At 43.3% G+C, this 27,698-nt stretch overlaps 2 protein-coding genes across 4 annotated transcripts in view; both read left to right on the top strand.

Moving 5' to 3' along the window:
- Positions 1-917: 917 nt before the first annotated feature.
- LOC311612859 (F-box only protein 31-like) lies at positions 918-2,375 on the top strand (the record flags this gene model as incomplete). The annotated part of the gene is made up of 1 exon (XM_084866162.1): positions 918-2,375. The coding sequence occupies one exon, from the start codon at positions 918-920 to the stop codon at positions 2,373-2,375; it is 1,458 nt and encodes a 485-aa protein (XP_084722288.1).
- Positions 2,376-24,801: 22,426 nt separating this feature from the next.
- Positions 24,802-27,698, top strand: part of ADCK1 (aarF domain containing kinase 1) — a 104,034-nt gene continuing 101,137 nt past the window's right edge. Inside the window, exon 1 of one of the 3 annotated variants that reach the window (XM_084891640.1) lies at positions 24,802-24,885. The gene's annotated coding sequence lies outside the window, so the exon portion shown is untranslated. The remainder of the gene's footprint in view (positions 24,886-27,698) is intronic. The other 2 variants (XM_084891641.1, XM_084891642.1) reach the window with 2 other exon arrangements.

Here is a 27,698-nt window from a genome sequence, read left to right as displayed (position 1 = left end):
TCATGAGAATGTTTAAAAATTGGCTCCCTCCTACATTGCTGGTGGAAATGTAAATAATGGGGCCACATTTGAAAATGATTTTGGCAGTTCCTCCACATGCTAAGCATAATTTTCATATGACCCATAAGGTCCATACACAAAATAAGTGGAAATATATTCACACAAAAACGTGTACACAATGTTCATAGCAGTGTTATTCATAAGAGCCTCAGACTGGAAACAACCCAAAATTCATCTGTCAACTGATGAATGTGTAAACAAAAGGTGGTATGTCCATACACTAGAATATAACATATATAAAACTTTAAAATGTTATGCTAAGTGAAAGAAGCCAGTGACAAAAGCTGAAACTGGTTTGGCTCAGTGGATAGAGCATGGGTTGGTGGACTGAAGGGTCCCAGGCTAGATTCCTGTCAAGGGCATGTGCATTGCTTGAGGGCAAACCCAGGTAGGGGGAGTGCTGGAGGCAGCTGGTGGATGTTTCTTTCTGATGGATGTTTCTGGCTCTCTATCCCTCTTTATTTCTCTGCGTAAAAAAAAAGAAAAAATCAATAAAACATATTTAAAAAAAAGACCAGTTATCATCACTACTTTTATGGGAAATGCTCCCTATAGGCATACCCCTGGAGGCATAACCTTACAGAAAGCAGATTAGTGACTGCCCTACAGAACACAGATTAGTGACTGCCTGGGGCTAGGGTGAGAGGACAGGGAGGGGGCACTGGGAAAGGGAGGGACTGTTAATGGGTGTGGGTTTCTTTGGGAAGTGTTGCTAAAGTCCTACAATTGGCTTCTCTCTGAGGGGTGAGGCTAGGCCCTGGGGGGCGTGGCTGTATTCTTGGGCGGGATTGTGCCAGTTTAAAGCCAGGCTGCTGCTTTTCAGAATACCAGGATCCCCTTGGCTGTTACAGGACCTGATGGAGCGGAAAGCTTTCCTCTGCGATACGTGCTCCAAGGTGGGATGCTGGTGTCGTCATCTGCGCCAGGTTCCAGGTGAGACAGCAGAGGATGACAGCATGCAGCCCCTAGACCCCACTCTAGCCCCCGCCCAGGCCCCTGTCCAGGCAGAGGAGCAGATGGGGGCGGCTGAGTCCTCGCTGTGCTGTGCTGGGAGTGGAGGGATCCAGATCTCCATGCCGCGCTGGTCCCCCCCAAGCTTCTCGCTGCAGAACCTGCCTCCAGAGCTGCTGGTGGAGATCTTCGCCTCGCTCCCTGGCACAGACCTGGCCAGCCTGGCCCAGGCTTGCACCCAATTCCGCAGCATCCTGCACACTGACAGCATCTGGAGAAGGCGCTGCCTGGAGGAGTATGGCGTTTGTGAAAACTTTCAGGACCTGGAGGCCATGGGTATGTCTTGCCGAGAATTCTATACGAAGCTGCTCCACCCATACAGAAAGATTTTGGGATTGTGGTGGGTCGATGCCGATGCCCATAGTAGAGAGGTACTGAAGGTAGCGATGGACGGATTATGCATTACTGGTAAGAGGTTCGTGCCTCCTCCCTGTGACCTCAATGTGGATGCCTCAAAGCCATGGATGCTCTTGTTTAGAATTTTCCTGAAGAGGAAATCAGTCAAGGTGGAGTTTGTAAAAGACTACACTAGGCCCCACATTTGCCACCTGAAGATTCAGAAGAAGGGGTTCACCACCAAGAGTAACCATAGGATGTCCGGGTGTATCCAAAAGCATTTACCACAATGGGTGAGTGAAGAACGGGGTTCTCTGCTGCTACAGGACACACAGTTGTTAATGTACTGTAATCCTGACTGCCTGATTTACCCCATCTGCGGCCGCAGCAGACTCTACTTCCCACGGAGCTATCCAGATGACCTTATTAGGCCAGGCATCTTTGAAGACACCTCTGATATCTACAGCATGAAGCTTGCCTTCCTCATCTTCTATGGGAATTACGCCAGAGCCACAAATGTCAGGCGAGACCCCATCTTCCCTCCCTGGCAGGAGATGTTAGAGATCCACCTCCTGCACCGCATCCAGCTGCGAAATGTGGAGATCCTCCGCAACTTGGATACGCTCTCCCGCATGGTCCAGGAGATTCACGAGCAGGTGATCCAGGAGCAGCAGGAGGAAAAAGGCGGGCCTGAGGACAGCGAGTCCAGGGCTGCAGCTTTGGAGGAGCAGCCTGCCCACAGCTTTGTTCTGCCTGTGGGTGTGGACTCAAGAGACCAGAACTACCCCCGAACCTACAGGATGTGTTTCTATGGAGTACACATTGTTCCCTTCCCTGACTCCAACCCACAGCACTTCCCTGGAATCTTCATCCTGTTCGATGTGGACCACTTCGGATTCCTCTGTGTGGAGCAGAAACGCTTCACCCTGTACAGAAGATTCAAGAGATCTACACTTTTGAAGATTTAACCTGACCAGATTACATTATCCACTTTCTTGTGTTCCTCCCCACCTCATTTCCTCCTTCCTTCCGTCCCTCCCTCCATTCTTTCTTCCCCTCCTCTTTTTTACTTTTTAAAAAATTCCTCACCCGAGGATAATTTTCTCATTGAATTTTAGAGAGTGAAAAAGAGAGGAAAACATAAATATTGACGTGATAAAAACATCAATTGGTTGCCTCCGGACCAGGGCCAGGCTGGGTAGGAGTCAGCAAGTGAGGTAGGACCAAACCTTAGTCCTTTCAATCTGCAGATCCAGGCTCTATCCACTGAGCCAAACCAGCTAGGGCTGAGCATGTCTTTTAAAAGAGAAAAAGGAAAAATCCTAAAATTAGATAGTGGTAATTGTTATAGTTTATACAACTCTGAATATAATAAAAACCATTGAATTGTACATTTTCAAATGTATTTTATAGTATGTGAATTCTATCTCAATGAAGCTGTTATTAAACATAAATGTCTGGTCCAAGTTTCTTTTTAAAATAAATATATATATATATATTTTTTTTACAGAGAGGAAGGGAGAGTTAGAAACATTCATTAAGTGCCTCCTGCACCACCCCGGGATGTGCCCACAACCAAAATACATGCTCTTTGACCGGAATCGAATTTGGAACTTTTCAGTCTGCAGGCCAATGCTCTATCTACTGAGCCAGATTGGTTAGGGCTGCTCCAAGTTTCTTAAGCCACCCTCTGAGATAACTGGAAGCCACACTGAACTTTTGCTTGCCTTCCTCCCTCTACTCCCCCACCCCTCTCATTCTTTAGTTCCACAGCCTTATTAACTCCTTATCTGTTTGTTTTTCTTAAGGTTTCATCTTAGACCCATATATAGTGAGTATTTGGCATATAATAAGTGCTCTATAAGTATTAGATATTATTATTTACTTATTTTTATTGCAGCTGGGTAATGGCTAATTTGTCCAAGACTTGGTCTGTTCTGCTGATGAAGGTTTAGACTTTCCAATTTGGGATTATTCTATTAAATAATAATGCCAGCAGTATGGGAGAACAGGTCATCCACAAAAATCTGCTCTGCAGCTACCTATAAGCCAGCTGCTTATTTGTGGGAAGACAAAGGCTACATGGGGATGTAGGGATTACAGGCATGGAGAAGTAGGAGAAAGGGTGGGATTCCATTGTTTGGACAACAGCTTTGTTAATCTTTCCATGATAATAGGCTGTTCTGTTTTTTTTTTCTTTTTTATTGATTAAGGAATTACAGATGTGTCCTTATTGCCCCCTCATACCCCCACTCATGCCCTCATACCCCAGTTGTGTCCATTGGTTTGGCTTATATGCATGCATACAAGTCATTTGGTTGATATCTCCCCTTTATCCCCACCCTCCCCTACCTTTCTAAGGTTTGATGGTTTGATCAATGTTTCTGTCTCTGGATCTGTTTTATGCATCAGTTTTTGTTGTTCATTATATTCCATAAATGAGTGAGATCATGTGATATTTATGTTTCTCTGACTAGCTTTTTTACATTAGCATAATGCTCTCCAGTTCCATCCACGCTGTTGCTAATGGTAAGAATTCCTTCTTTTTTAGTATTCCATTGTGTAGAGGCATCTCCTTTTTTTTAAATTCACTCATCTGCTGATGGGCACTTAGGCTCTTTCCAAATCTTAATTATGGTGAATTGTGCCACTATGAACATAGGGGTGCATATATTCTTTCTGACTGGTGTTTCTAGTTTCTTGGGATATATTAGAAGAGGATGTAGAGAAAAAGGAACCCTGGTACACTGCTGGTGGGAATGCAGACTGGTACAGCCACTGTGGAGAACAGAATGGAGTTTCCTCAAAAAACAAAAAATGGAACTCCCATTTGACCCAGTGATCTCATTTCTAGGAATATATCCCAAGGGGCTATTCTTGAATGAGAATGGACCACATCCCAAGGTTAATTCCCTGGTCCAAGATTGACTCCCAGGTCACAGGGAAATACAACTCCTAGCCAGGTCAGAATGGTCCTTTCTTTAACCAACACAAGGCAATCATGGTTAACAGAGCACAATTAATATTTCCAATAAACATAACTAATCCCCAATATATTTTTTGGCCTTTAACCATAGCAGCAGCCTCTATCTCTCTTTGATATATTGACTTGTCTTCCAAAGGCAGTGATGTCTCTGGTTTTCTCAATTCTGGAAGAGAAAAAATGATGAAACATTTTCACTAGCTGATCAAGCCCTTCTAGGGATAATCTCTACTCACATTCCTAGGTTCTTCAACCACCAGACACACAAGTACCTTGGAGACCATCCCTCAAAATCTCATCAATACAGGCTTCTAAAAGAAGAGTCTTTACACCCATTACCCAGTTAAATGCCAATAATAATATAGGGATTTTCTTCAGAGGAAGTGATATTGAATTTTTGGACTAGAACCCGGATTCTTTGCTGGGATCGAAGAATGAACCCATTGCTATAGCAAAGGTGGAGATTTATTGAAGAACAAGTACAGACTCCCACGTGGGGAGGGGGAAGAGTCCCACAACGGACTCCCACATGGGGAGTGGGAGAAGGGTCCCTCTGAGTCCCTCTTCCCTACAGCTTATAAAGACTGCAAATTCTGGTGCCTTGATATACTCTCAGATTGGTCACTATTCCCCTTTGAGTTGGTTACTATAGTAACTCCTGGGCTCAAATGTCAAACCTCACATGGGACATGGGAGGTTTTTCCCCACTGTTTCCTCCTAAATGAAGGGCTTCTTTCTCTTTATTTTGTAAATGTGACCTTTTTTTTTTTTTTGCCACTTTAAGTTCCCTCATCTTCTGTAAATATACCTGTTGCTGCCTCCTTGTCTTATAGAAATATAAAATATAATATCCTGGCTTCCTTGTGATATGGAGATGTGACTGTACCTGGCTTTCGTGTTATAAAAATGTACCTTCTCCCAGTCTGCAGCCCCGTGCTTTTCATGGACCCAATTCTAAAAAATCCCTAAGGCTACCTATGTTCTCCTGAAATTCCTGCTTCTTAGAGACTGAGAATATTTTAGTGTCTGTGGTAGGTGGAATTTACACCCCTTTATCAAATAAACCACCCTAAATGTCTATTCCTGACAAAAGGCAAATCCAATTCCTCCCAGGGCACGAAGAGGACCCTCTAAAGGTGAGAGTGTTTCTCTGGCAGGAATCTAAAAAAGAGGAGAGAAGGCATCTAGCTGCTCTCAAAAAGTCTGTCTGACTGGGCAGGGCCAGTCTCAGCCCATAATAATATGTTCATAGTGGGCAGATCCTGTGAACTTTTCTTTTTGAAGGCATCCATTCACCCAAGGAACTAGCAAGGCTAGTCACTTGAATGTGAAGAACTGAGGTCAACTGAAAGCAAAGAGACCATCCTTGCTCATATGTAGCAGCCCATTCCTACCAGAGACCTGAGAGATTTGGCAGAGGCTGGGTTAAGGCTGAGGATAGAAGAGATTTATTTCCCTTATGGAGTACAAGGTCAAGTCAACCTATAGTCAAGAACTCTGCTCTAAATTACAATAAAATACCACTCAACACTCATGAGGATGGCTATAATATATATTTGTAAAAAACATGCATGAGAATGTTTAAAAATTGGCTCCCTCCTTCATTGCTGGTGGAAATGTAAAATAAGGGGGCCACTTTAGAAAAGGTTTTTGGCTGTTCCTCCACATGCTAAGCATAGAGTTATAATGTTAACCAGAAGGTCCATTTCTAGGTCCATACACAAAAGAAATGGAAACATGTTCACATAAAAATGTGTACACAATGTTCATAGCAGTGTTATTTATAAGAGTCTCAAACTGGAAACAACCTAAATTTCATCCATCAACTGATGAATGGGTTAACAAAAGGTGGTATGCCCATATACTAGGATATAACATACATCAAATTTGAAGTTGTTATGCTAAGTGAAAGAAGCCAGTCACAAAAGCTGAAAGTGGTTCGGCTCGGTGGATAGAGCGTGGGTCTGTGGACTGAAGGTTTCCAGGGTCCATTCTGGTCAAGGGCATGTACATTGCTTGGGGACACATCCCAGGTGGGGGGAGTGTGGGAGGCAGATGGTCCATTTTTCTCTCTGATGAATGTTTCTGGCTCTCTATCCCTCTTTCTTCCTGTCCGTAAAAAAATCAATAAAACATTAAAAAAAAAAGACCAAATATTATAACAGCATTTATATGCAAGGTCCCCGAAAGGCAATCCCTTGGAGGTATATCCTCACAGAAAGCAGATTAGTGACTGCCTGGGGGTAAGGGTAGGAGGACTGGGAGGGGGCACTGGTAAAGGGAGGTGACTGACTGTTAATGGGTGTGGGTTTCTTTTGAAAGTGATGTTGCTGAAGCCTGTTTGGCTCAGTGGTAGAGCGTTGGTCTGAGGACTGAAAGGTCCCAGGTTTGATTCAGGTGAAGGGCGTGTACATTGGTTGCGGGCACATCCCTGGTGGGGGATGTGCAGGAGGCAGCTGGTCGATGTTTCTCATCGACATTTCTATCTCTGTATCTCTCTCCCTTCCTCTCTGTAAAAAATCAATAAAATATACTTAAAAAAAAAAAGTGTTGCTGAAGTCCTACAATTGGCTTCTCTCTGAGGGGGGGTGGCTAAGCCATAGGGGGCGCGGCTAGACGCTTGGCCAGGACTGTGCCAGTTTAAAGCCAGGCTGCAGCTTTTGAGGATACCAGGATACCCTTGGCTGTTACAGGAGCAGATGGAACAGAACGCTTTCCTCAGCTGTGTGTGCTCTTGGGGATGCTGGTGTGTGCTGGTGTAGTCAGCCACGCCAAAGTCCAGGTAAGAGTCAGCGCCAACAGCATGCATCCTTAGGCCCCGGCCGGCCTCAGCCCAGCTCCTGTCCAGGCAGAGGAGCAGGTGGAGGTGGCTGAGTCCTCGCTGTGCTGTGCTGGGAGTGGAGGGATCCAGATCTCCATGCCGCCCTGGTCCCCCCCAAGCTTCTCGCTGCAGAACCTGCCTCCAGAGCTGCTGATGGAGATCTTCGCCTCGCTCCCTGGCACAGACCTGGCCAGCCTGGCCCAGGCTTACACCCAATTCTGCAGCATCCTGCACACCGACAGCATCTGGAGAAGGCGCTGCAGGGAGGAGTATGGCGTTTGTGAAAACTTTCAGGACCTGGAGGCGATGGGTATGTCTTGCCGAGAATTCTATACGAAGCTGCTCCACCCATACAGAAACATTTTGGGATTGTGGTGGCTCGATGCCAGTAGAGACCTGCTGAAAGCAGCGGTGGACAGCGTATGCATTACTGGTAAGAGGTTCGTGCCTCCTCCTTGTTACCTCAATGTGGATGCCTCAAAGCCATGGATGCTCTTGTTTAGAATTCGCCTGACGAGGAAATCAGCCAAGGTGGAGTGCATGGAAGACTACACTAGGCCCCACATATGTCACCTGAAGATTCAGAAGGATCATTTCACCATGAAGTATGCGTTTATCCTAACTTATTTCCCCAAATGGGTGAGTTACTATAATCCTGACTGCCTGACCTACAGCCGCGTCTACCTCCCACTGAGTTCCCTTTATGCCCTCATCAGGCCAGGCATCTTCCAAGGCATCTATGATGCCTACAGTGTAAAGATTGTCCTGCTCAGCTTCCTTGGGAACTATGCCAGGGCCTCGAGGATTCCAAGATACCCCGTCATCCCTGCCTGGAAGGAGACATTAGAGATCCACCTCAAGCAGTGCATTCAACTGCCAAATGTGGAGATCCTCCGCGATTTCCACGTGCTCTCCGGCATCGTCCAGGAGATTCACGAGCAGGTGATGCAGGAGCAGCAGGAGGTGTGGATTCAATAGACCAGAACTACCCTGGAAACTATCGGATGTGTTTCTATGGTGTGGACATTGTTCTCTTCTATGACTCCATCCACCCCCAGCGCTTCCCTGGAATCTTCATCCTGTTTGATGAAGACCACTTCGATTTCCTCTGTGTGGAGCGGAGATGCTTCACCCTGTACAGCAGAATGCAGGAGACCTTCAAGAATGTGGAGGCACCTTCCCCACAGGCCTTCCTGGAGATGCTCAAGAACATTGATGCCGTACCCCTGAGAGGAGCAGTTTGATTTTCAATTTAAAGATTTAACCTGACTAGATTAGATCACCTACTTTCCTGTTTTTTTTTTTTCTTCTCTCTCTTTTTTTTTTTTCGTCCTCTTTTCCTCCCTCTCTCTCTCCCTCCCTTTCTTCTTTCTTCCTATCCTCTTTTTTTATTTTTTATTTTTTTTATTCCTCATCCAGGGATATTTTTCCCATTGAATTTTAGAGAGAGTGGAAGAGAGGGAAACACAGAAATATCGATATGAGAGAAACACATCAATTGGTTGCCTCTGGACCAGTGCCAGGCTGAGTAGGAGCCAGTAAGTGAGGTAGAACCAAACCTTAGTCCTTTCAATCTGCAGATCCAGGCTCTATCCACTGAGCCAAACCAGCTAGGGCTGAGCATGTCTTTTTAAAGAGAAAAAGAAAAAATCCTAAAATGAAATAGTGGTAATTGTTATATTTTATACAACTCTGAATATAATAACCGTTGAATTGTACATTTTCAAATGGATTTTATAGTATGTGAATTCTATCTCAATAAAGCTGTTATTAAATATAAATGTCTGCTCCAAGTTACTTTTTAAAATAAATATTTTATTTTTTACAGTTATGAAGGGAGAGGGATAGAGTTAGAAACATTGATTAACTCCCTCCTGCACCGCACCTGGATGTGCCCACTTCCAAGATACATGCTCTTTGACCGGTATTGAACCTGAAACCTTTCAGTCTGCAGGCCAATGCTCTATCTACTGAGCCAAATTGGGTAGGGTTGCTCCAATTTCTTAAGCCTCCCTCTGAGATAAATGGACTTTTGTGTGCCTGCCTCCCCCGCTTCTATCTCTCATTCTTTAATTCCACAGCCTTATTAACTACTTATCTGTTTTTAAAAATAAATCATTATTGTTCATATTATTACAAATGTTCCTCACTTTTTTTTCCTCCATTGCTCCCCTCCAACAGGTTCCCACCCCACCCTCTGCCCTTCCCCCCCATCATTGTCCTCATCCATAGGTGCACAGTTTATGTTCAGTCTCTTCCCGCACACCCACTCCTGATTCCCCGAGAATTATCAGTTCATTCCCCTTCCATACCTCTGATTATATTATATTCACCAGTTAATATTGTTCATCAGATTTTTTTTTTAAATTTCCTTGGTTTTTAGATTCACTTGTTGATAGTTATGTATTTGTTGTTCATAAGTTTTATCTTTATTTTCTTCCTCTTCCTAAAGAACCCCCTTCAGCAATTCAAGCAATTCTGGTTTGGCAGTGATGAACTCCTTTAGCTTTTTCTTATTTGTGAAGCTCTTTATCTGGCCTTTGATTCTGAGTGATAGCTTTGCTTGGTAGAGTATTTTTGGCTGTAGGTTCTTGCTATTCATTACTTTGAATATTTCTTGCCATTCCAGTCTGGCCTGCATGGTTTCTGTTGAGAAATCAGATGACAATTGTATGGGTGCTCCTTTATATAATAGGTAACTACCTGCTTTTCTCTTGCTGCTTTTAATATTCTCTCTTTGTCTTTTGCTCTTGGAATTTTAATTATGATGTGTCTTGGTGTGGTCCTCTTTGGATTCCTTTTGTTTGGGGTTCTGTGCTCTTCCTGGACTTGCAAGTCTATTTCTTTCCCCAGGTGGGGGAAGTTTTCTGTTACTATTTTTTCCAATATGTTTTTGGTATCTTGCTCTTTCTCATCTTCTGGGACCCCCATAATTCTGATGTTGGTTCTCTTGAAGTTGTCCCAGAGGTTTCTTACATTATCTTCAACTTTCTGGATTCTCTTGTCTTCTTGCTTCTGCAGAGGAGTGTCCTCTGGCTCTTTATGTTCCAAATCTTTGACTTGACTCTTGCGATCTTCCATTCTGTTTTTAGGACTCTGTATAATACTTTTTATTTCAGACAATGTATTCTTCATTTCTAGTTGAGTCCTTTTCACATCCTCATAGGTGTCATTTATTTTATTGGCCTTTTCTGGGAAATTCTTGAAAAACCTTATAAGCGTGGTTTTGAACTTTATATTCAGTCGCTTGTCTCCCATTTCTTTCATTTGTAATCTGTTTCCTTGTCTCGGAATTTTCGCTGCTTCCCTGAATTGGTAGGATGTCTTTGTGTGCTAAGATGTTGGCTGTGAGGATCAGCTGTGTCTATGCTGGGAGACAGCCTTATTCGACTAGACTTTAAAAATTGCAAAAGCCTCTATTTTCAGCTTGGATGGACCAGAGTTTCAGGGTGGAGCCTACAGTCTTGGCTTCCCATCAGTCCAGCCCTATGAGGTTCCTGAGTCTCAGTGTTCCTCACTGTCCTTTGGTATTCGCTGTAAGCACCTCTGAGAGAAAGGTGCCCTCAAGTTTTGCCCACTACCAGACAGTCTAGTCTCTCCCTCAATGAACCCGGAACTGGGGTTCAGTGCAGTTGGAAGTGGGGTTGGAATTGGGGTTAAGAGCAGTCCGCAGCTTTTGTCTCCTTCCTGCTAGGGCAATCCAGTGGCACAGTCAATAGTTTGTCCTCTGCACAGAACGTGAGTGCCTTCGGAGCTCTGCCTTTCACTGCTCCCCTGAGTTTCTGCCTTACACCCCAGATTCCCTCTGTATGAGTCTGGGTCCACAGTGTCTGGCCCAGATTTGGGGCTCAGCACTGTCTGGAGCTTTTGTCTCCTTCCCTCTAGGGCAATCTAGTAGCACAGTCAACAGTCCATCCTCTGTGCTCAACGTGTGCGCCTCTGAGACTCTGCCTTTCGCTGCTCCCCTGAGTTTCCGCCTAATAGCCTAGATTCCCTCTGTATAAGGTTGGGCCCCTAGGGTCTCGCCCAGAACTGGGGTTCAGTGTATTCGGAACTTGGGTTCAGTGCAGTCCGGAGCTTTTATCTCCTTCCCGCTAGGGAACGCCAGTCAGGCACTCAGTTGCCCCCTCCTCTCCAGCTCTGTCCTCTCCCCACATGTGTACCATGTCTCCATACCTTAGGCTTTTACAGCTCCTCTGATTTTCCTTCTGGTTTTCTCTTTCCTTCTAGTTGTAGAATTTTCAGTCAGTCAACTTTCCTATAGTTCTGGATAATGTCCACTTTGTATTTTAGTTGTATTTTTTGAAATTGTTGTGCGAGGCTGCAGTTAGGCATTTACCTATGCCAACATCTTGATTTCTCCTCTACAGCAAGTATCTTTTGATGAATAGAACATTTTAAATTCCTAAGTAAGCAGATTTATGAATCATTTCTATTATGATTAAGTGCTCTTTGTTTCTTGATTAAGAAATTCTTTCCTATTCCAAGGTCTTAACTATGCTTTCCTATTGTAAACATTTTATAGTTTTTTCTTTTATATTTAGGTCAATTTCTTTCTTCTTTTTTTTTCCAATTGCACTTGGAATTGACTATTGTGTATGATGTGAGATAGGTGTGCAATTTTAACTTTCCTACATAGATGCTTGATTTTATCAGCACCATTCATGAACAAGATTGTTCTTTTCTTACTGATTTGCAGGCCACCTCTGTTGTGTAGCAAGTGTCCATATGTGTAGATCTGTTTGGGGCCTCTTCATTCTATTCCTCTTACAGCAATTCTTACCTTACCTTTATTCAATAATGTGTTTTGTCTTGGCCCTTTACTTTGAAAATCAGTAAAAAATTGTAACTAAATAAATAAAACACTTTTCTGAATTAGTATACATCTCAGGATCTAATTGAAGGATAGTGGGTAGGGACTCTTTTCTTTTTCACCTGGAAGTGAAGGAAGAAGAATGTAGATTTAGTTGCTATTGAAAGTTGCCTTATTCTGGGGACATCAGTATGAGTTTGAAAACAGAAGTCAGAGAAGGACAGAGCCCCGGGAATTACTGAGGACAGAGCCAAACCATGTCTTTTGAGTTCCTTTTATCTCTGAGTGCTGCAGCTCTGTCAGTTTGACATGGAATTTCTGTTACTTGCAACCAAAAGCATCCTTAAATACAGACTCCAATGCAGAAGCAAGTAAAAGGCCTCTTCATGAAAAGAAAAACAGTTGTCCTCAAAACTATAAATTTAATTTTATAGGAAGGCAATATGTAATAATAATAATAATGATGATGGTTGTGGCTAACATTTACTAAGCCATGCACTGTGCTAAGCAATGTACAGATAATATATCATTATATTTATTATCTTACTCAATGGTTGTGACCTCCCAATATTGTTTTTTTTTCCCACACCCAGAGATGTTAAGTAACTCTCACAATGTCACACAGCTAACAGGGTTCAGATACACTAGTAGGTCTGTGATTCCACCACACATCAATTTTTTTAACATAATATTCTTTATTAAATAGGGAAAATTAAATGCTTTCAAAAGAGTAAGAGTAAGGTTTTGGGTAAAGGAATCTTATTTCACTACTGGTAGGAACATAAATGAATATAAGCTTTCTAGCAGTTTGGCGTATGTAATAAAATGTTTATATTCTGAAAATATACTATTTTAACGACTAACTCTACTTTTAAAAAATGAATAGTACCCCAAAATATTTTCAAGGACATTTATAGTAGCAAAATTTTTAGTAGCAAAAATAGAATTTTGATTAAATAAATGTTAGGAACTAAAATACTAATGCAACTATTAGAATAATATTTTAGAATTTTTAATGACAAGGAAAAATATACAATTTAGGTGAAAAAAGCAGATACAAAACAATAATGACAGCAGGACTTCTATTACATATTTAAAAGGCTAGACAGATGTAGTGTAAAATGATAATGATTATCTCTGCAGGGTGGGTTTATGGATAATTTACATTTTTTTCTTTACTTTTCTGAAATCTTGAAGTTTTAATCATGAATTTGCAGAATACTTTATGGAAATTTCAAACATATTCTACAGCAGAGAGAATAGAAAAACCTGAATGAATTCATCACCAGTTTTAACAATTTTCAACTCTGAGCCAATCTTGTCCATCTTACCCTCTCTTACTCTCTCTGTCGGATTATTTTGAAATAAACCTCAAACATCATATTTCATATTGCACGTGTCTCTAGAAAATAAAAACTTCTTTTAAAAAACCACAGTACTGTTATCACACCTAAATTTAAAAATAATTCCTTAAAATCATAATATCATCACATATCCAATCAGTGTTGCATTTCCGTTTCTTCTCTCTTTTTTTTTTTTTTTAATATATTTTATTGATTTTGTACAGAGAGGAAGGGAGAGAAATAGAGAGTTAGAAACATCGATGAGAGAGAGTCATCGATCAGCTGCCTCTTGCACACCCCCTACTGGGAATATGCCCGCAACCAAGGTACATGCCCTTGTCCGGAATCAAACCCAGGGCCCTTTAGTCCCCAAGCCGACGCTCTATCCATTGAGCCAAACCAGTTTCGGCTGCATTTCCGTTTCTCAACATTTTTATGTTTTACTTGTTCTTGGTTTTGCTTTTTGCATAAATACAGTTGGGTTATTTGAATTGAGATCCAAATAAGTTTTGTCTATTGTGATTGGTTGATATGTCTCTTATATATCATTTCTTATAGGTTCCCTCTATTTTTTTTTTTCAGGCAATAATTTATTGAAAAAATCAGATCCTTTGCCTTGTAGAGTTTTTCATAGCCTTGATTTTATCTTTGTGATGTTTTCCCCTTCTCTTTCATTTCTTGTAATTTTCTCCATTAGATCTAGAGGCTTGATCAGATTCAGAGTTTTGTTTGCTTTGCTTATGAGGTGGGGGATGGGAAGGATAAAGAAACTTCAGAGATGGTGGTATTGCTATGAAAGATTCTAAGTCTGGTGGTCTTTCTTTTCTTTTTAAAGATATTTTATTGATTTTTTTTACAGAGAGGTAGGGAGAGGGATAGAGAGTTAGAAACATCGATGAGAGAGAAACATCGACCAGCTGCCTCCTACACACCCCCACCAATGGGGACGTGCTCGCAACCAAGGTACAAGCCTTCGACCGGAATCGAACCTGGGAACCTTCATTCTGCAGGCCAATGCTCTATTCACTGAACAAAACCGGTTTAGGCTGGTGGTCTTTCTTATGAGGTTAGCAGCCATTTATGATCATTGCTACACTTATAAATTATTAAGAATTACAAATTAGTGATTCCTATCATTCCTTTTCCATTTATTAGCTGGAATATTTCTGTAAAGGAGAAGTTTTTCTTCATCAACTATTTGATTACTATTTGGGACAGACAACAAAGAGAGAATGAATGCCTGATTTTTTTCTATTTAATGATTATAATTTTAAAAATAATTAGGTCATTTCCTAGCATTCTTCAGAAGTGATTTAATTTTTTCCAGAGTGTAATTATAAACTCATGAATTTAAACATACTCAATGTGCTTTAATTCATTGACGTTTTTAGCTGATTGATGAGCAGATGGTTGGTCCCACTTGCTAAAAGGCTCTGCATGTTGACTTCTGAGTTCTTTTGACCCAAGTCCAATAGATTTTGATAACTTCCATGTCTTCCTTTATAACAAGATATTCTAGGATTATTATATTCATTTCTATCTTCAGATCTGGAATGACTCATTTCTTTCTTTCTTTTTTTAATATATTGATTTTCCACAGAGAGGAAGGAAGAGGGAGAGAGAGCTAGAAACATTGATGTGAGAGATACATTAATCAGTTGCCTCCTGTGCACCCCCCACTGTGCCCAAGAACAAGATACATGCACTTGACTGGAATCGAACCTGGGATCCTTAAGTCCACAGGCTGACGCTCTATTCACTGGGCCAAACCGGCCAGGGCTGGAATGACTCATTTTTCTAAATAGCCCCGTTTTCTCTTAGTGGGACAACCTGTATATTAAAAGTAGTAAATAAATGATGTTTTATAAAAGGAATAACAGTAGTGGGCCTTGAGTGACAGGAGGTAAGGGAGGGGTGCTCTCTGAGCTGAGTGGAGGGGTGGTAGGGGGAAAGGAGCACAGGAGCACAGAGAGAGACAGTGCAGGAGGCTCCAAGAGGCAGTGGGCAGGGGAGCAATGAAAAAAAGATTAAAATAAAAGGAATAACAGACACTGGATAGTTAATAAAAGTAAAATATAGCCGAAACCGGTTTGGCTCAGTGGATGGAGCTTCGGTCTGCAGACTGAGGGGTCCCAGGTTCGATTTCGTTTAAGGGCATGTACATTGGTTGGGGGCATCCCCGGTGGGGGTGTGGAGGAGGCAGCTGGCAATGTTTCTAGCTCTCTGTCCCTCTCACTTCCTCTCTGTAAAAAATCAATTAAAAAAAAAAAAGTAAAAGATAAACTATAAAAGTGTCATAATCCAGGATCCTTTTAGAGGACATAGTTCTATATAACTCAATAGGAATGCCCACTCCATATCATGGATATGACCTCCAGTCACCAAGAAAACACACTGTTCAGCAAACTTACTTTACAAAAATGTATAAAAATTAAAAAAAGGTATACATTAGATAAGTCCTAATTACCTTGAAAATTAATGTAAATAGAATACTCCATGAACCTTAACAATGGTTCTCAGGCTTATGGTACAGAAAGGAATCTTTTAGGGAATTTGTCAAAATACAGATTTCTTCCCCCTCCTCTCCACCTCAATTGTCTGAATCTGGGATGAGAATTTGTATTTTAATAAGACTTTTAAGCCGAGACTGGTTTGGCTCAATGGATAGAGCGTCGGCTTGGGGACTGAAAGGTCCCAGGTTCGATTCCGGTCAAGGGCATGTACATGAGTTGCGGGCACATCCCGGTAGGGGGTGTGCAGGAGGCAGCTGATCGATGTTTCTAAATCTGTATCTCGCTCTCTTCCTCTTTGTGAAAAAATCAATTAAATATATTAAAAAAATAAAGACTTTTAAGTGATTTTGAAGAAGGTGGTCCTATCAACCCTTTGAAGTACACTGCCAGTTAGATATATTCAGAGAGACAAAGCATAAAGAGGAAGGATATGCCTCAGAAGAGTGAAACTTGGAGCATAGTTCTGAGAATTACACCACATTAAGATAAGAAAATTTAGTGAGTCTCTTTTTCTGGTTTCAAAAGGAAAATTTTTTAAAATAGGAAGGGCAGAATAAATGTTAAAAATAGGAAAGCAAACAGAAGAAAAAACCACCTGCAATCCTCTTACCCAGAAACAATGCCCATTGTGTTGATGTATATCCTTCCAGACTTCTAAAGGGCATTTCAATTGTTCTCTCTCTCTCTCTCTCTCTCTCTCTCTCTCTCTCTCTCTCTCTCTCTCTTTCTCTCTCTCTCTCTCTCTAATATATTTTATTGATTTTTTTTTTTTTTTTAAAGAGAGGAAGGGAGAGAGATAGAGAGCTAGAAACATCAATGAGAGCCGGGACTGGTTTGGCTCAGTGAATAGAGCGTCGGCCTGCAGACTGAAAGGTCCTGGGTTCGATTCCGGTCAAGGGCATGTACCTTGGTTGCTGGCACATCCCCAGTAGGGGGTGTGCAAGAGGCAGTTGATCGATGATTCTTTCTCATCGATGTTTCTAACTCTCTATCCCTCTCTCTTCCTCTCTGTGAAAAATCAATAAAATATTTTAAAAAAAAAAAAAGAAACATCAATGAGAGAGAAACATCGACCAGCTGCCTTCTGCACACCCCCCACCGGGGATGTGCCCGCAACCCATGTACATGCCCTTGACCGGAATCGAACCTGGGACCTTTCAATCTGCAGAACAATGCTCTACCACTGAGCCAAACCGGTTTCAGCCCTCTCTCTCTCTCTCTCTCTCTCTCTCTCTCTCTCTCTCTCTCTCTCTCTCTTTCTCTCTCTCTCCAACAGACACCATGAGTGACTTGCCTGGGGTCTCTCAGCTAGTGAGTGGGAGAAACCACACTGAACCCAGCTGTTGGATCCTGAACTTCATTATGGAGATTCCCCAACCCCCCCGCCCCCGGTATTACTATACACAATATCTATACTAGAAGCTCAGTGCACAAAAATTTGTGCACTCAGGGGGCAGGGGCTCAACCTGGCCTGTACCTTCTCACAGTCCAGAACACCTCAGGGGTTGTCCACCTGCCAGCGTAGGCTCTCTCTCCAGGGATCTGGCCTAAACTGGCAGTCAGACATCCATCTGGCAACCCAGGACCTCTCAGGGGATGTCTAACTTAGGCCCACAGGGATTGGGCCTAAGCAGCAATGAGACATCCTTAGTGCTGCAGAGGAGGTGGGAGAGGCTCCCGGCACACCACTGAGCTTGCCAACCATGCGCCTGGCTTTTTGGTTGAGTGGAGCTCTCACTGTGAGAGTGCACCGACCACCAGAGGGCAGCTTCTGTGGTGGTCGGTGCACATCATAGCAATTGGTCATTACGCCACTGACCCTGGTGGTCAGTGCACATCATAGCAATTGGTCATTTCACCATTAGGGTCAATTTGCATATCCTTTATTATATAGGATAACACTTTAAAATTAATTGTAAACTTTTAAAAAAATATCTGTGTCTACCACCAGACTATGGATTGCTTAGCAGAGCATGAGCATCTTTTTTTTTTTTTTTTTTTTTTTTTTAATTTCTTTGTTGATTAAGGTATCACATATTTGTCCTCATCCCCCCATTTCCCTATCCCCCACCCCTCCTCACTCATGCCTCCACCCCCTGTTGTCCTTGACCACTGGTTAGGCTCATATGTATGTACACAAGTCCTTTGGTTGATCTCTCCCTTTGAGTATTTTCTTATTTATACTAGCATTAGTATCCTTAAAAAAGGCCTGGTGCTCAATAGTGGCTCAGTACTTGGAACACAGTAGACATCCAATAACTATTCCTTCCAGTTACAGACACAACTAGGTCTCCATGTCCTCTCATGGAACTGAATTGTAGGTGTTCTCTATTTTCCAAGAGTGACCTGGTTTTCTCCCAAAGAAACAGTGTGTAACATCCATGTATTCAAGAAACAGAATATATTCCTAAAAGCATAATGTGGGAACGGGGAGAGTGTGACTACCCAGGTATTTCTTGATGAGACAGTCAATTTTCTGGAGAATGGGGCAGCTGTGAGCTGTGAGCTATGAGCTATCAGTAGCCACCACTCACAGCAGTTGAGTGGTGGAGGTACTGGCCTGCTAATGGGGACTGGAGCAGGACACTAACCGTGTGTACCTCACCACTTAAAAGTATCCAGTGTACCACCATGACACTTGTACTAAACTCACCATATAGAGAACAGCATTGTGGATATGTTTTAGGTGACTCTTTGAGGGATGTATTTGAGGGGATGGGTTCTGGAGGAAGGGGGGCTGGATGGAAGTCTGTGGAAAAGACTAGGCATAAATGTATGGGGAACTTGACAGTGTTTGTGGTGATAGGAATGGGGAGAAAGGGAAAGATGGGAAGGGAATATAGACAGAAGTGTAATAGGCTGAGTTAATTAGCAGTGAGGGACTGAGAAGAATGAAAAGGATGACCCAAAATTGGAACCTGAGGCCCTGGAAGAATAGTGCCTGGGTAGGCACAGAGATTCAAGGCCAGGAAGCTAGCATAATCCTTCTGGGAAGACCAAGAGGGCAATTCTCTAGCACTAATGTTTGTGGGAATCGTTTCTCCTTTGCTTTTGTCTAGCATATCCATGGTTAAAGATAAGGATTTGCTCTTCAGGTTTCAGCAAAAGAGGTATGATAGGTGGATGACAAAACCTATGTGTCGCCACTTGTAACTGAAATGCTTCCCCTCTCCCACACCTGCCCTATAAGCAGAGTAGGACCTGGGTGTCTGTCAGTAGCTCTCAGGGGAAACCATAAAACCCTTTCCTTTTTCAGGATCAAATTAGCCGCTAACATGAGTCACACTTCCAATTGCTTTTCTTCTGTGATGAGAAGATGCTCAATGCCTCCTCTGCCCTCCTTTCCTGGCAATAGAAGGGTGGTGTGAGATTTAATTTATCAAGAAAACTAAAAAAGGCACAAAAATCCCCTCTCTCCATTTTACATGAGCCAAGACTGTTGGGTGTAAAGGGTCAGTGCAGACAAAGGCACTTTGATCACTTGTGATGGTTTCTCGCTCTAATTATAGAAAGTATTTAGCTATTGTTCCCTAATTGCTTGCTGCAGTTGGGTTTGAGCATTGTTGTGTTGTGTTTTTTTTTTGAAAAAGAAAAAAAAAAGAAAAGAAAAAAACTCCAATGAGTTGCTCTTTTTTCTTTTTCTCTGCTTTGGTTCATTGCCATTCCAGCCCTTGGCTATTTCATTGGAGAACTGAAGGAGGTGGAATGGTATTTCTGGAGAAAATTTACCTTACCTAATTGTGTTCATGGCTTCCCCTTTCTTCCTCCTAGTTGTCTAATAGAGAGGGAGGGGATGAACATTTCCTGAGCTTCTATTTAGTATGTGCCAGGCTAGTATGTACTAGCCCTCACTTAGGTTGTCTTATTCAATCATTGCAGCAAGCCTGAGAGGCACATACTGTTATCTTCATTTTACAGATGAGGAATCTAAGGCACAAGAAGGTCTCACAGCCAGTAAGTAGCTGACCTAAAATTTAAACCCAGTGAATTGGAGCCAGGATTGAAACCCAGGTCTCTCTGACTCCATGTGGTCTCTCTCAAGAGAGCTTGAGAGCTTATGTAGACTTTGATTAATAGAACATGGGTATTGATGCTCCTACCACTATGGAAGATTTGGGGAATCCTGCTCCTTTACCCAGAAAGTACCTATTTCTAGGTTCTCTGATGGAGGTCTGGAATTCCCATGTTGTTTCATGACAGGAGGAGAGATTTTCAATATCATGGTAGCAATTACAAGAAGGAAAGCCATCTCACCATTAGGGGGCTATGGTAGTCAGGGTCCCACAGGAAGTAAATAGGGTTTCAATGCAGTGTTGAATGAATGGAGTGTGTGGAAAAGGTTTGGGCATTTAAGGAAACAACAAGGGGGTGGGGAAGCAGCTGGAAGGAAGCCATTGCCATCCGTATGCCTAAGGGGGTACCATATGAGCCCAGCAAGAACTGAGGCTAGGGCAGAGGTACCCCAACAGGAGCTGTGGCAGGAGAGGAACCCAGCTACTGTTGCAATACAGAAGGCAGGGCAGATTATGCAGGAGTCTCTCTCTCTCTCTCTCTCTCTCTCTCTCTCTCTCTCTCTCTCTCTCTCTCTCCTCTCTCTCTCTCTCTCTCTCTCTCTCTCTCTCTCTCTCTCTCTCTCTCCCTCTCTCTCTCTCTCTCTCTCTCTCTCTCTCTCTCTCTCTCTCTCTCTCTCTCTCTCTCTCTCTCTCTCTCCAAACATCTAGACTTTTCTCTCCTTCGCCTTCCCTGTCTCCTGGTCATAGACAGCTTTGGGGAAGCAAGCAGTGCCAGTCAGCATCCTGGGCGGAGGGCAGAGCACTCGGGGAGGATAGAGAGGATACACAGCGGAGGGGATTACTCCCTGTCAGTCCACCCGAGGTAGGATACTGCTTACAGACAAAGAATCATGGAATATGAGAGTGGGAAGGGCCCTTTGAGTTCTGTCCACAAAGACCCTTTACTTTGCAAAAGAGGATCGTGAGGTCCAGGGAGAGAAAATGACTGATAGGTCAAGGGTTCAAGACTGGCAGCTTATAGTAGCATAGGCAGGGTTGGAACCCAGCTCGCCCAACTCCCAGTCCATTACACCTCTTAATTTGAGAGGTGTGGCCAATAAATGGTTGATAATAAAAGATTACTGCTGAGCCAGCTTGCCTATTTCCTGTTGCAATTGCTCAAAGACCTCAGGGCATAGTTTACTTTGGTCCCAGATACTTGTCTCAAATGATTCTTTCTCTAAATACATCTATGTATTGGAGTGGGCTGCCCAGTCCAGAATCTGGGCTGCCCAATCCAGAATGCCCATATCAGAATCATGGAGTAGAATACCAGCTCTGCCTTTATAGAGTGATCTTGGACAAGTTACTTAACTCTCTGTGCCTCAGTTTGTTCAATTATAAAATGGGGATATGCCTAAACTGGTTTGGCTCAGAGGATAGAGCGTCAGCCTGTGGACTGAAAGATTCCAGGTTCGATTCTGGTCAAGGGCATGTACCTTGGTTGCGGAGACATTCCCAGTAGGGGGTGTGCAAGAGGCAGCTGATCGATGAGAGAGAATCATAGAGTTAGATGTTTCTAACTCTCTATTCCTCTCTCTTCCTCTCTGTAAAAAATCAATAAAAATATATTTTAAAAAATAAAATGGGGATAATAAAGATATCTATGTCATACCTCATGAAGATTATATAAGAAAGTGTATTTAAAGCATTTAAATGATAAGTACTTGATAAATAATAGCATTCATATGCATTTATTTGCATATAAATGTATGTAGAATAGATATATTGATTTAGAATTCTGGTTATGAATTTATACGCTTTTTATTCCTTATTGAGATATATCAGCTACTATTTCACAAGGACTTTTTCCCCTCTCCCTTATGGCAGATAAGAAAACTTAAGGAGCCGAAACTGGTTTGGCTCAGTGGATAGAGCGTCCAGCCTGCAGACTGAAAGGTCCTGGGTTCAATTCTGGTCAAGGGCATGTACCTGAGTTGCGGGCACATCCCCAGTAGGAGGTGTGCAAGAGGCAGCTGATCGATGATTCTCTCTCATCGATGTTTCTAACCCTCTCTTTCCTTTCCTCTCTGTAAAAAATCAATAAAATATATTTAAAAACAAACAAACAACCCCCCCCCCAAACAAAACAAAACAAAACAAAACAAAACAAAACAAAACAAAACACAACAACTTAAGGATATGTCAATAATATTTCAATAAAGCTGAAAATGGCCCTTTGGGGTAGCAGAACCCTGACCTTCAGCCTGAAGTCTGGGGTGGACTGCCTTTGTCCTGCTGGGACATTCTCTGTCCTGAGCAAGTGCTAACACAAGCTTCCTGGTCTCCAATTCATGCTTCCTTCTGCTGCTACTTCTCTGGATGCAACCTCTGCAGGGTTTTTCTCACCTTTGAGACCCTGCTGAACCAAATTCCGCTTTCCTGCTTCCCTTACCACAGGCCTCAGGCTTGTCTCCTACATAGAATACAGTTCCTTTATTATTTCCTCTGCAGGAGCTTTTTCTCCTTGCCTTAAGGAAGAACCGTGCACTTTGGTTTTTGCTTTTCCTCCAGTTGGCTACTATGTGATGCTTTTCCCCGGATGGGCCACTTTTGGTACAAAATATACAGCATCCGCATGAAAACCTCAGTTTAGCTGAAACCGGTTTGGTTCAGTGGATAGTGTCGGCCTGCGGACTGAAAGGTACCAGGTTCGATTCTGGTCAAGGGCATGTACCTTGGCTGCTGGCACATCTCTCTCATCGATGTTTCTAACTCTCTATCCCTCTCTCTTCCTCTCTGCAAAAAAAAAAAAAAAAAAAAAAAAAAAATATATATATATATATATATAAAGGAAACCTCAGTTTACCAACCCCAGGCCTTGTTGCCCCAAAGAACACAACTGGGACTCTGGCAGGTTCTGAAGTAAGTCAGTGGCTTCCCTTTATGGATTTGGTTGCTCAGTACATTTTCTATTTAGCTTCTCTGGTCATATCCCATCTCAATTTAAAACATGTTTCTCAAACATGCCAAGCTCTTTCCTACCTCTTGACCTTTGCACTTGCTGTTTCCTTGGCTTGGAACATGCTTCCTTATCTTCCCTATGGCTGATTTCCTAATTCAGCAGGTTAAGAAGCCTCAAAGAGGCCTTGCCTGACTGTTGTTATTAAAAAAAAAAAAAAAAAAAAAAAAATATATATATATATATATATATATATATATATATATATATATATATATATATATATATATAATTGATTTTAGAGAGGAAGGAAGAGGAAGAGAGTGATGAAACATCAATGAGGAGAGAGAATCATTGATTGGCTGCCCCCTGCACGCCCCCTACTGGGGGATGAAGCCCAAAACCCAGGCATGTGCCCTTGGCTGGAATCAAACCTGGGACCCTTCAGTCTGCAGGCCAATGCTCTATCCACTGAGCCAAACCAGCTAGGACATGTTCTTATTTTTTTAAAAAAATATATCTTTATTGATTTCAGAGAGGAAGGGAGGGAGAGAGAGATAGAAACATTAATGATGAGACTCATTGATTGGCTGCCTCCTGCATGCCCCTTTTGGGGATTGAGCTCACAACCCTGTTTGTGAAAGTCCTGGCCCTGGCAGTGGATGTTTCTGGACTCTCTAGGCTGTTTTATTCTCCCCCCTTCCACCCCCCCACCCCAAACACTCTGTCTATTCCTATTCTAATACCACCTGTGTTGATTTTTATAGTTTTATAATAAACTGGAGGCCCGATGCATGAAATTTGTTCCTTCCCCTGGCTGCCAGCACCGGCTTCCCTCTGGCATCCAGGACCCGAGCTGCCCTCCAGCTGCACTTGCTGTTTCCTTTGATGCTTTTATTTTTATTTTTTTTTAAATATTCACCTGCTATAAATATATATATTTCAGAGAGGAAGGGAGAGGGAGAGAGAGATAGAAACATCAATGATGAGAGAGGATCATTGATCATCTGCCTTCTGCAGGCCCCCCACTGGGGATCAAGCCTGTAACCCGGGCATATGCCCTTGACCGGAATTGAACTGGGACCCTTCAGTCTATAGGCCAATTGGCTAGGGCATCATTGATGTTCCTATCTCACTCTCCCTCTCCAAAATAAAAAAAAATGTATTTACAACACACACACACACACACACACACATCAAAATACATCTTATGAACAAACGTTCGATAGCTGTCAGTAAACGAATAAGTCGGGGCCAAAGATAATTAAGATTACTGAGCATCTCTGTACTACTTAGCAACTGCCAGTAAATTTCTTCCGCAACTACTTGTTCTAATTCCTTATTAAAAACACAACAGCCCACAACTCCATATTCCACTGAACACTTTCCTATTTGGAAAGCCCCTTGAGAAACAAGTTTTCAGAAAGGTTCTGTGTACGCGGCCCAGGCAAAGAAACAAGGCCATCAACTATCAACAAGTGAATCTAAAAACCAAGGGAATTAAAAAACCTGCTGAGCAATATTAACTGGTGAATATAATAGAATCAGAGGTATGGAAGGGGAGAGGACTGAGGATTCTCGGGGAAGGGGAGTGGGGGGTGTGGGAAGAGACTGCACATAAAACTGTGCACCTATGGATGAGGAAAATGTGGGGTGGGGAAAGGGTAGAGGGTGGGGTGGGAACCTGGTGGAGGGGAGCACTGGAGGGGGGAAAAAAAAGTGAAGAACATTTGTAATAATACGAAAAATAAAGATTTATTTAAAACATTTAAAAAAAGTAAAACAGAACAAAAAATAAATAAAAAAGAAACAAGGCCATCTAACAGGTACTGTGTCGGTGACCCCTTTGCCTCCTCCAGTTCAAGGGACCTCGGGGGCTCTTGGTCCGGGGCCCCAGCGGCTCAGGGAACCAAGAACTACAAGTCCCGGCAGGCCGCGCGGCGCCCGGCTTCACTAAACGCAATCAGGGGTGGAGGAGAGCGACGTTTCCTGACACCTCTGGTTCCCGGCTGCGGCGGGAGGCCGGGCGCCTCGGCTCCGCTTCCTCCCGGGTGAGTAGGGCGGTCCCTCTGAGCCGGGCGCAGAGCCGGGGCCGCCAGGGTCTCAGGGGCGTGGGGCGCGCGGAAGCCAGCGTGCACGCGCTGGCGCCCTCCGCTGCTCGGGCTCCCGCAGCCGCCTGGGGGAGCCTGGAGGAAACCCCTGCCGTGACCTTGTCACCCCGGGCGGGCGCGGGCACGTGGCTCGAGTGACTGGCAGTGCCCCACCCCCTCGGCGGTGACGCTCCTCCCGGCTTACTTCAATAGTTATCAATCTATTGAGAAGCGTGGACTGGCTTCTTCGGTGGCGCAGTCTCGCCAGTAGGTAGAGCTGGAGCCAGAGGGTAGCAGGGTGCTCCCCCAGACGTCCTGGGCTCCAGGTGATCTGTGAGCTTGCAAGGCGCGGGCAGCTGGGACTGCAGCGTGTTCTGAACAAAAGCAGGGGCCCAGCAGAAGCCGGCCCTCCCGCACCTTGTTTCTAGCACCTTGCCGGGATTTGCATTTTCGGGTCTCACGATAAATGAGTGCCCGGGACAGCCTTTAGAAGACACCCGGTGCAGCTCTCTCCCCAGTTGAAGTGGCATTTACTTTCGACTGACGAGGAAGTCATTCAATTCAACAAGTATTGATTGATTACTTCCATGACGCTTGGCACTTCGTGGGTGCTCAAGCTGTATTTGCCTGGTTGAAAGTGAATTAGAGTTTTCCTGTGCCTTCCCACATGTTCTTGAAGCATGTTCCTATTGCAGTGATTTTCAAATTTTAGCTCGAATCAGAGTATCTGGAGGGCTGGTACAAAACAATGCTGGATCCCATCCCCCAAAGTTTCTGATTCAGTAGGTCTAAGTGGGGAGCGATAATTTGCATCCCCTAGGACAGTGTTTCCCAAACTTTTGACATATGTGTACCCCTTCTGTAATTTTCGTAGCGATGAGTAACCCTCGTCAAAAAAAAAAAAAAAAAAAAAAAAAAAAAAGATGTAATAGGTGCAGTGCATATCCCCACTAAACTCCAGTGCAACCCATACCCCCACCAAACTCTTCCCGTACCCCTGGGAGTACACGTACCACACTTTGGGAAACACTGTCCTAGGACATGGGGATGTTGTTGCTCTGGAGACTTATTTTTTAGTTCTACTGATATATAAGGGGAAAAAATCCTATGTACTTAAAACTCTTACCCTTTACACCTGGCTATAGGCCTTTGTGTTCTTGTTTGCTGGTTTAATTTTGTAATTATTACATCATTATGTCATTACTGGCTTGGCTATTTCTCAACAGCCTTCATGGATGCCAGATTTGATCTCTGCTGGGAGAGTTTGCATTTCATTTCTTTCAGATATACACATTTTCTTGCAAGAAATATATACACTTTGTCTTGCAAAAAAACAAGACAAGGGACTTGTAAAATAAGAATAGCGCTTGATTCAGATATCCATTCCTTCCCTCTCTTCTCTCCCCCAACTCACTGAGGGACTCCAGTGACCCACCCCAGGGTCCAGCGAACCACTTGTTGGTCTTTACCCTGTGCTCTCTTAGTTGGAAAGACACACCTGCATTCAAGTTCAGGCTCCATTGCTTACTAGCTTCCCTACTGAGTTTCTTACCTTTTCTAAAACTCAATTCCTTATCTGTAGAATGAAGCCCTAATAGTGTGCACCTCAGAATACATTGTGCAAGTTACATGAGATGTTTAAACTCTTGGCATTCTACCTCTCACTTAGCCTGCTGCTGACTCTTGGCATTTGGTTTTCCACTGTTCTTCCTGAGGCCCTCTTTCCCAGGAGAATGAAGAACCTCTATTCCTGGCTTGGATGAGATTTATTTTCCCTGTCATCTCTGGGACCTTGGCATCAGTCAGGGATTCCTTTATTTAATCAATATTGACTCAGCCACCTTCTGGGCATCAAACCCTAGGAAGTGGGGTGTGGTTACACTGGGACTGCATCACTCTCTATAGGGCAGAGCAGATGATAAGCCTGTCAAGGCCAAACCCTCGGCATTGACTCAACCCTGGGCATCAACTCAAAGACATGATGGAACCCTCCACCTTGTTTGCTTTTTATCCTCGACAGTCACCAGGAAAAAATAAGGCTCATTTGTCTAATAGTCTGTCTAGGAAATGGGAGGAGGCTGTGATCATTTTACAGGCTTAATGCAAGTAGGGCCCTAAGTGCCTTTCCTCTGTGACCATTCTCACCTGTGCACCAAGCAGGGTGAGATGATTCCAGGCTTGTTGTCACAGAATGTGATGTGGGGAGGGATGGTAACTGAAAAGATCTAGCCACTTATTGGCCGGTGAACAGGAAGTGTGAGGTTCCCCATTTAGTTCTGTCCAAGGAGTGGATATTTCATTTGCCCATCAACTTCCAGACTTCCCTGTTGCCTCATTTCATCACCCACTGGGTGGTCCAATGAGATGGGCTCTTATTTATTTAAAAAAATATATTTTATTGATTTTTTACAGAGAGGAAGGGAGAGGGATAGAGAGTTAGAAACATCGATGAGAGAGAAACATCCATCAGCTGCCTCCTGCACCCCTCCCACTGGGGATGTGCCCACAACCAGGGTACATGCCCTTGACTGGAAATGAACCTAGAACCCTTGGTGCTCTATCCACTGAGCCAAACCGTTTTTGGTAAGAGGGATGGGTTCTAATCATAGTTTTGACAATAACACAGCTCTCCTAAATGTTTCATAGGCTGGAATCGGTTTCTAGAGAGGCGCTTTGGTTGCTCTTGTGACACATTGATTTCTAGGGCTCCAAGTAGCATCTTCCATATGCCGGGCATTGCTTGCATGTGGTAGAGGGTCGGAAATCATAGTCCC

Source organism: Pipistrellus hanaki (assembly GCF_964339955.1).
Source record: "Pipistrellus hanaki genome assembly, chromosome: 1".
Taxonomy (NCBI): domain Eukaryota; kingdom Metazoa; phylum Chordata; class Mammalia; order Chiroptera; family Vespertilionidae; genus Pipistrellus; species Pipistrellus hanaki.
Note: the sequence above shows the minus strand (reverse complement) of the source record. Positions and strands in the feature narration are given on the sequence as shown.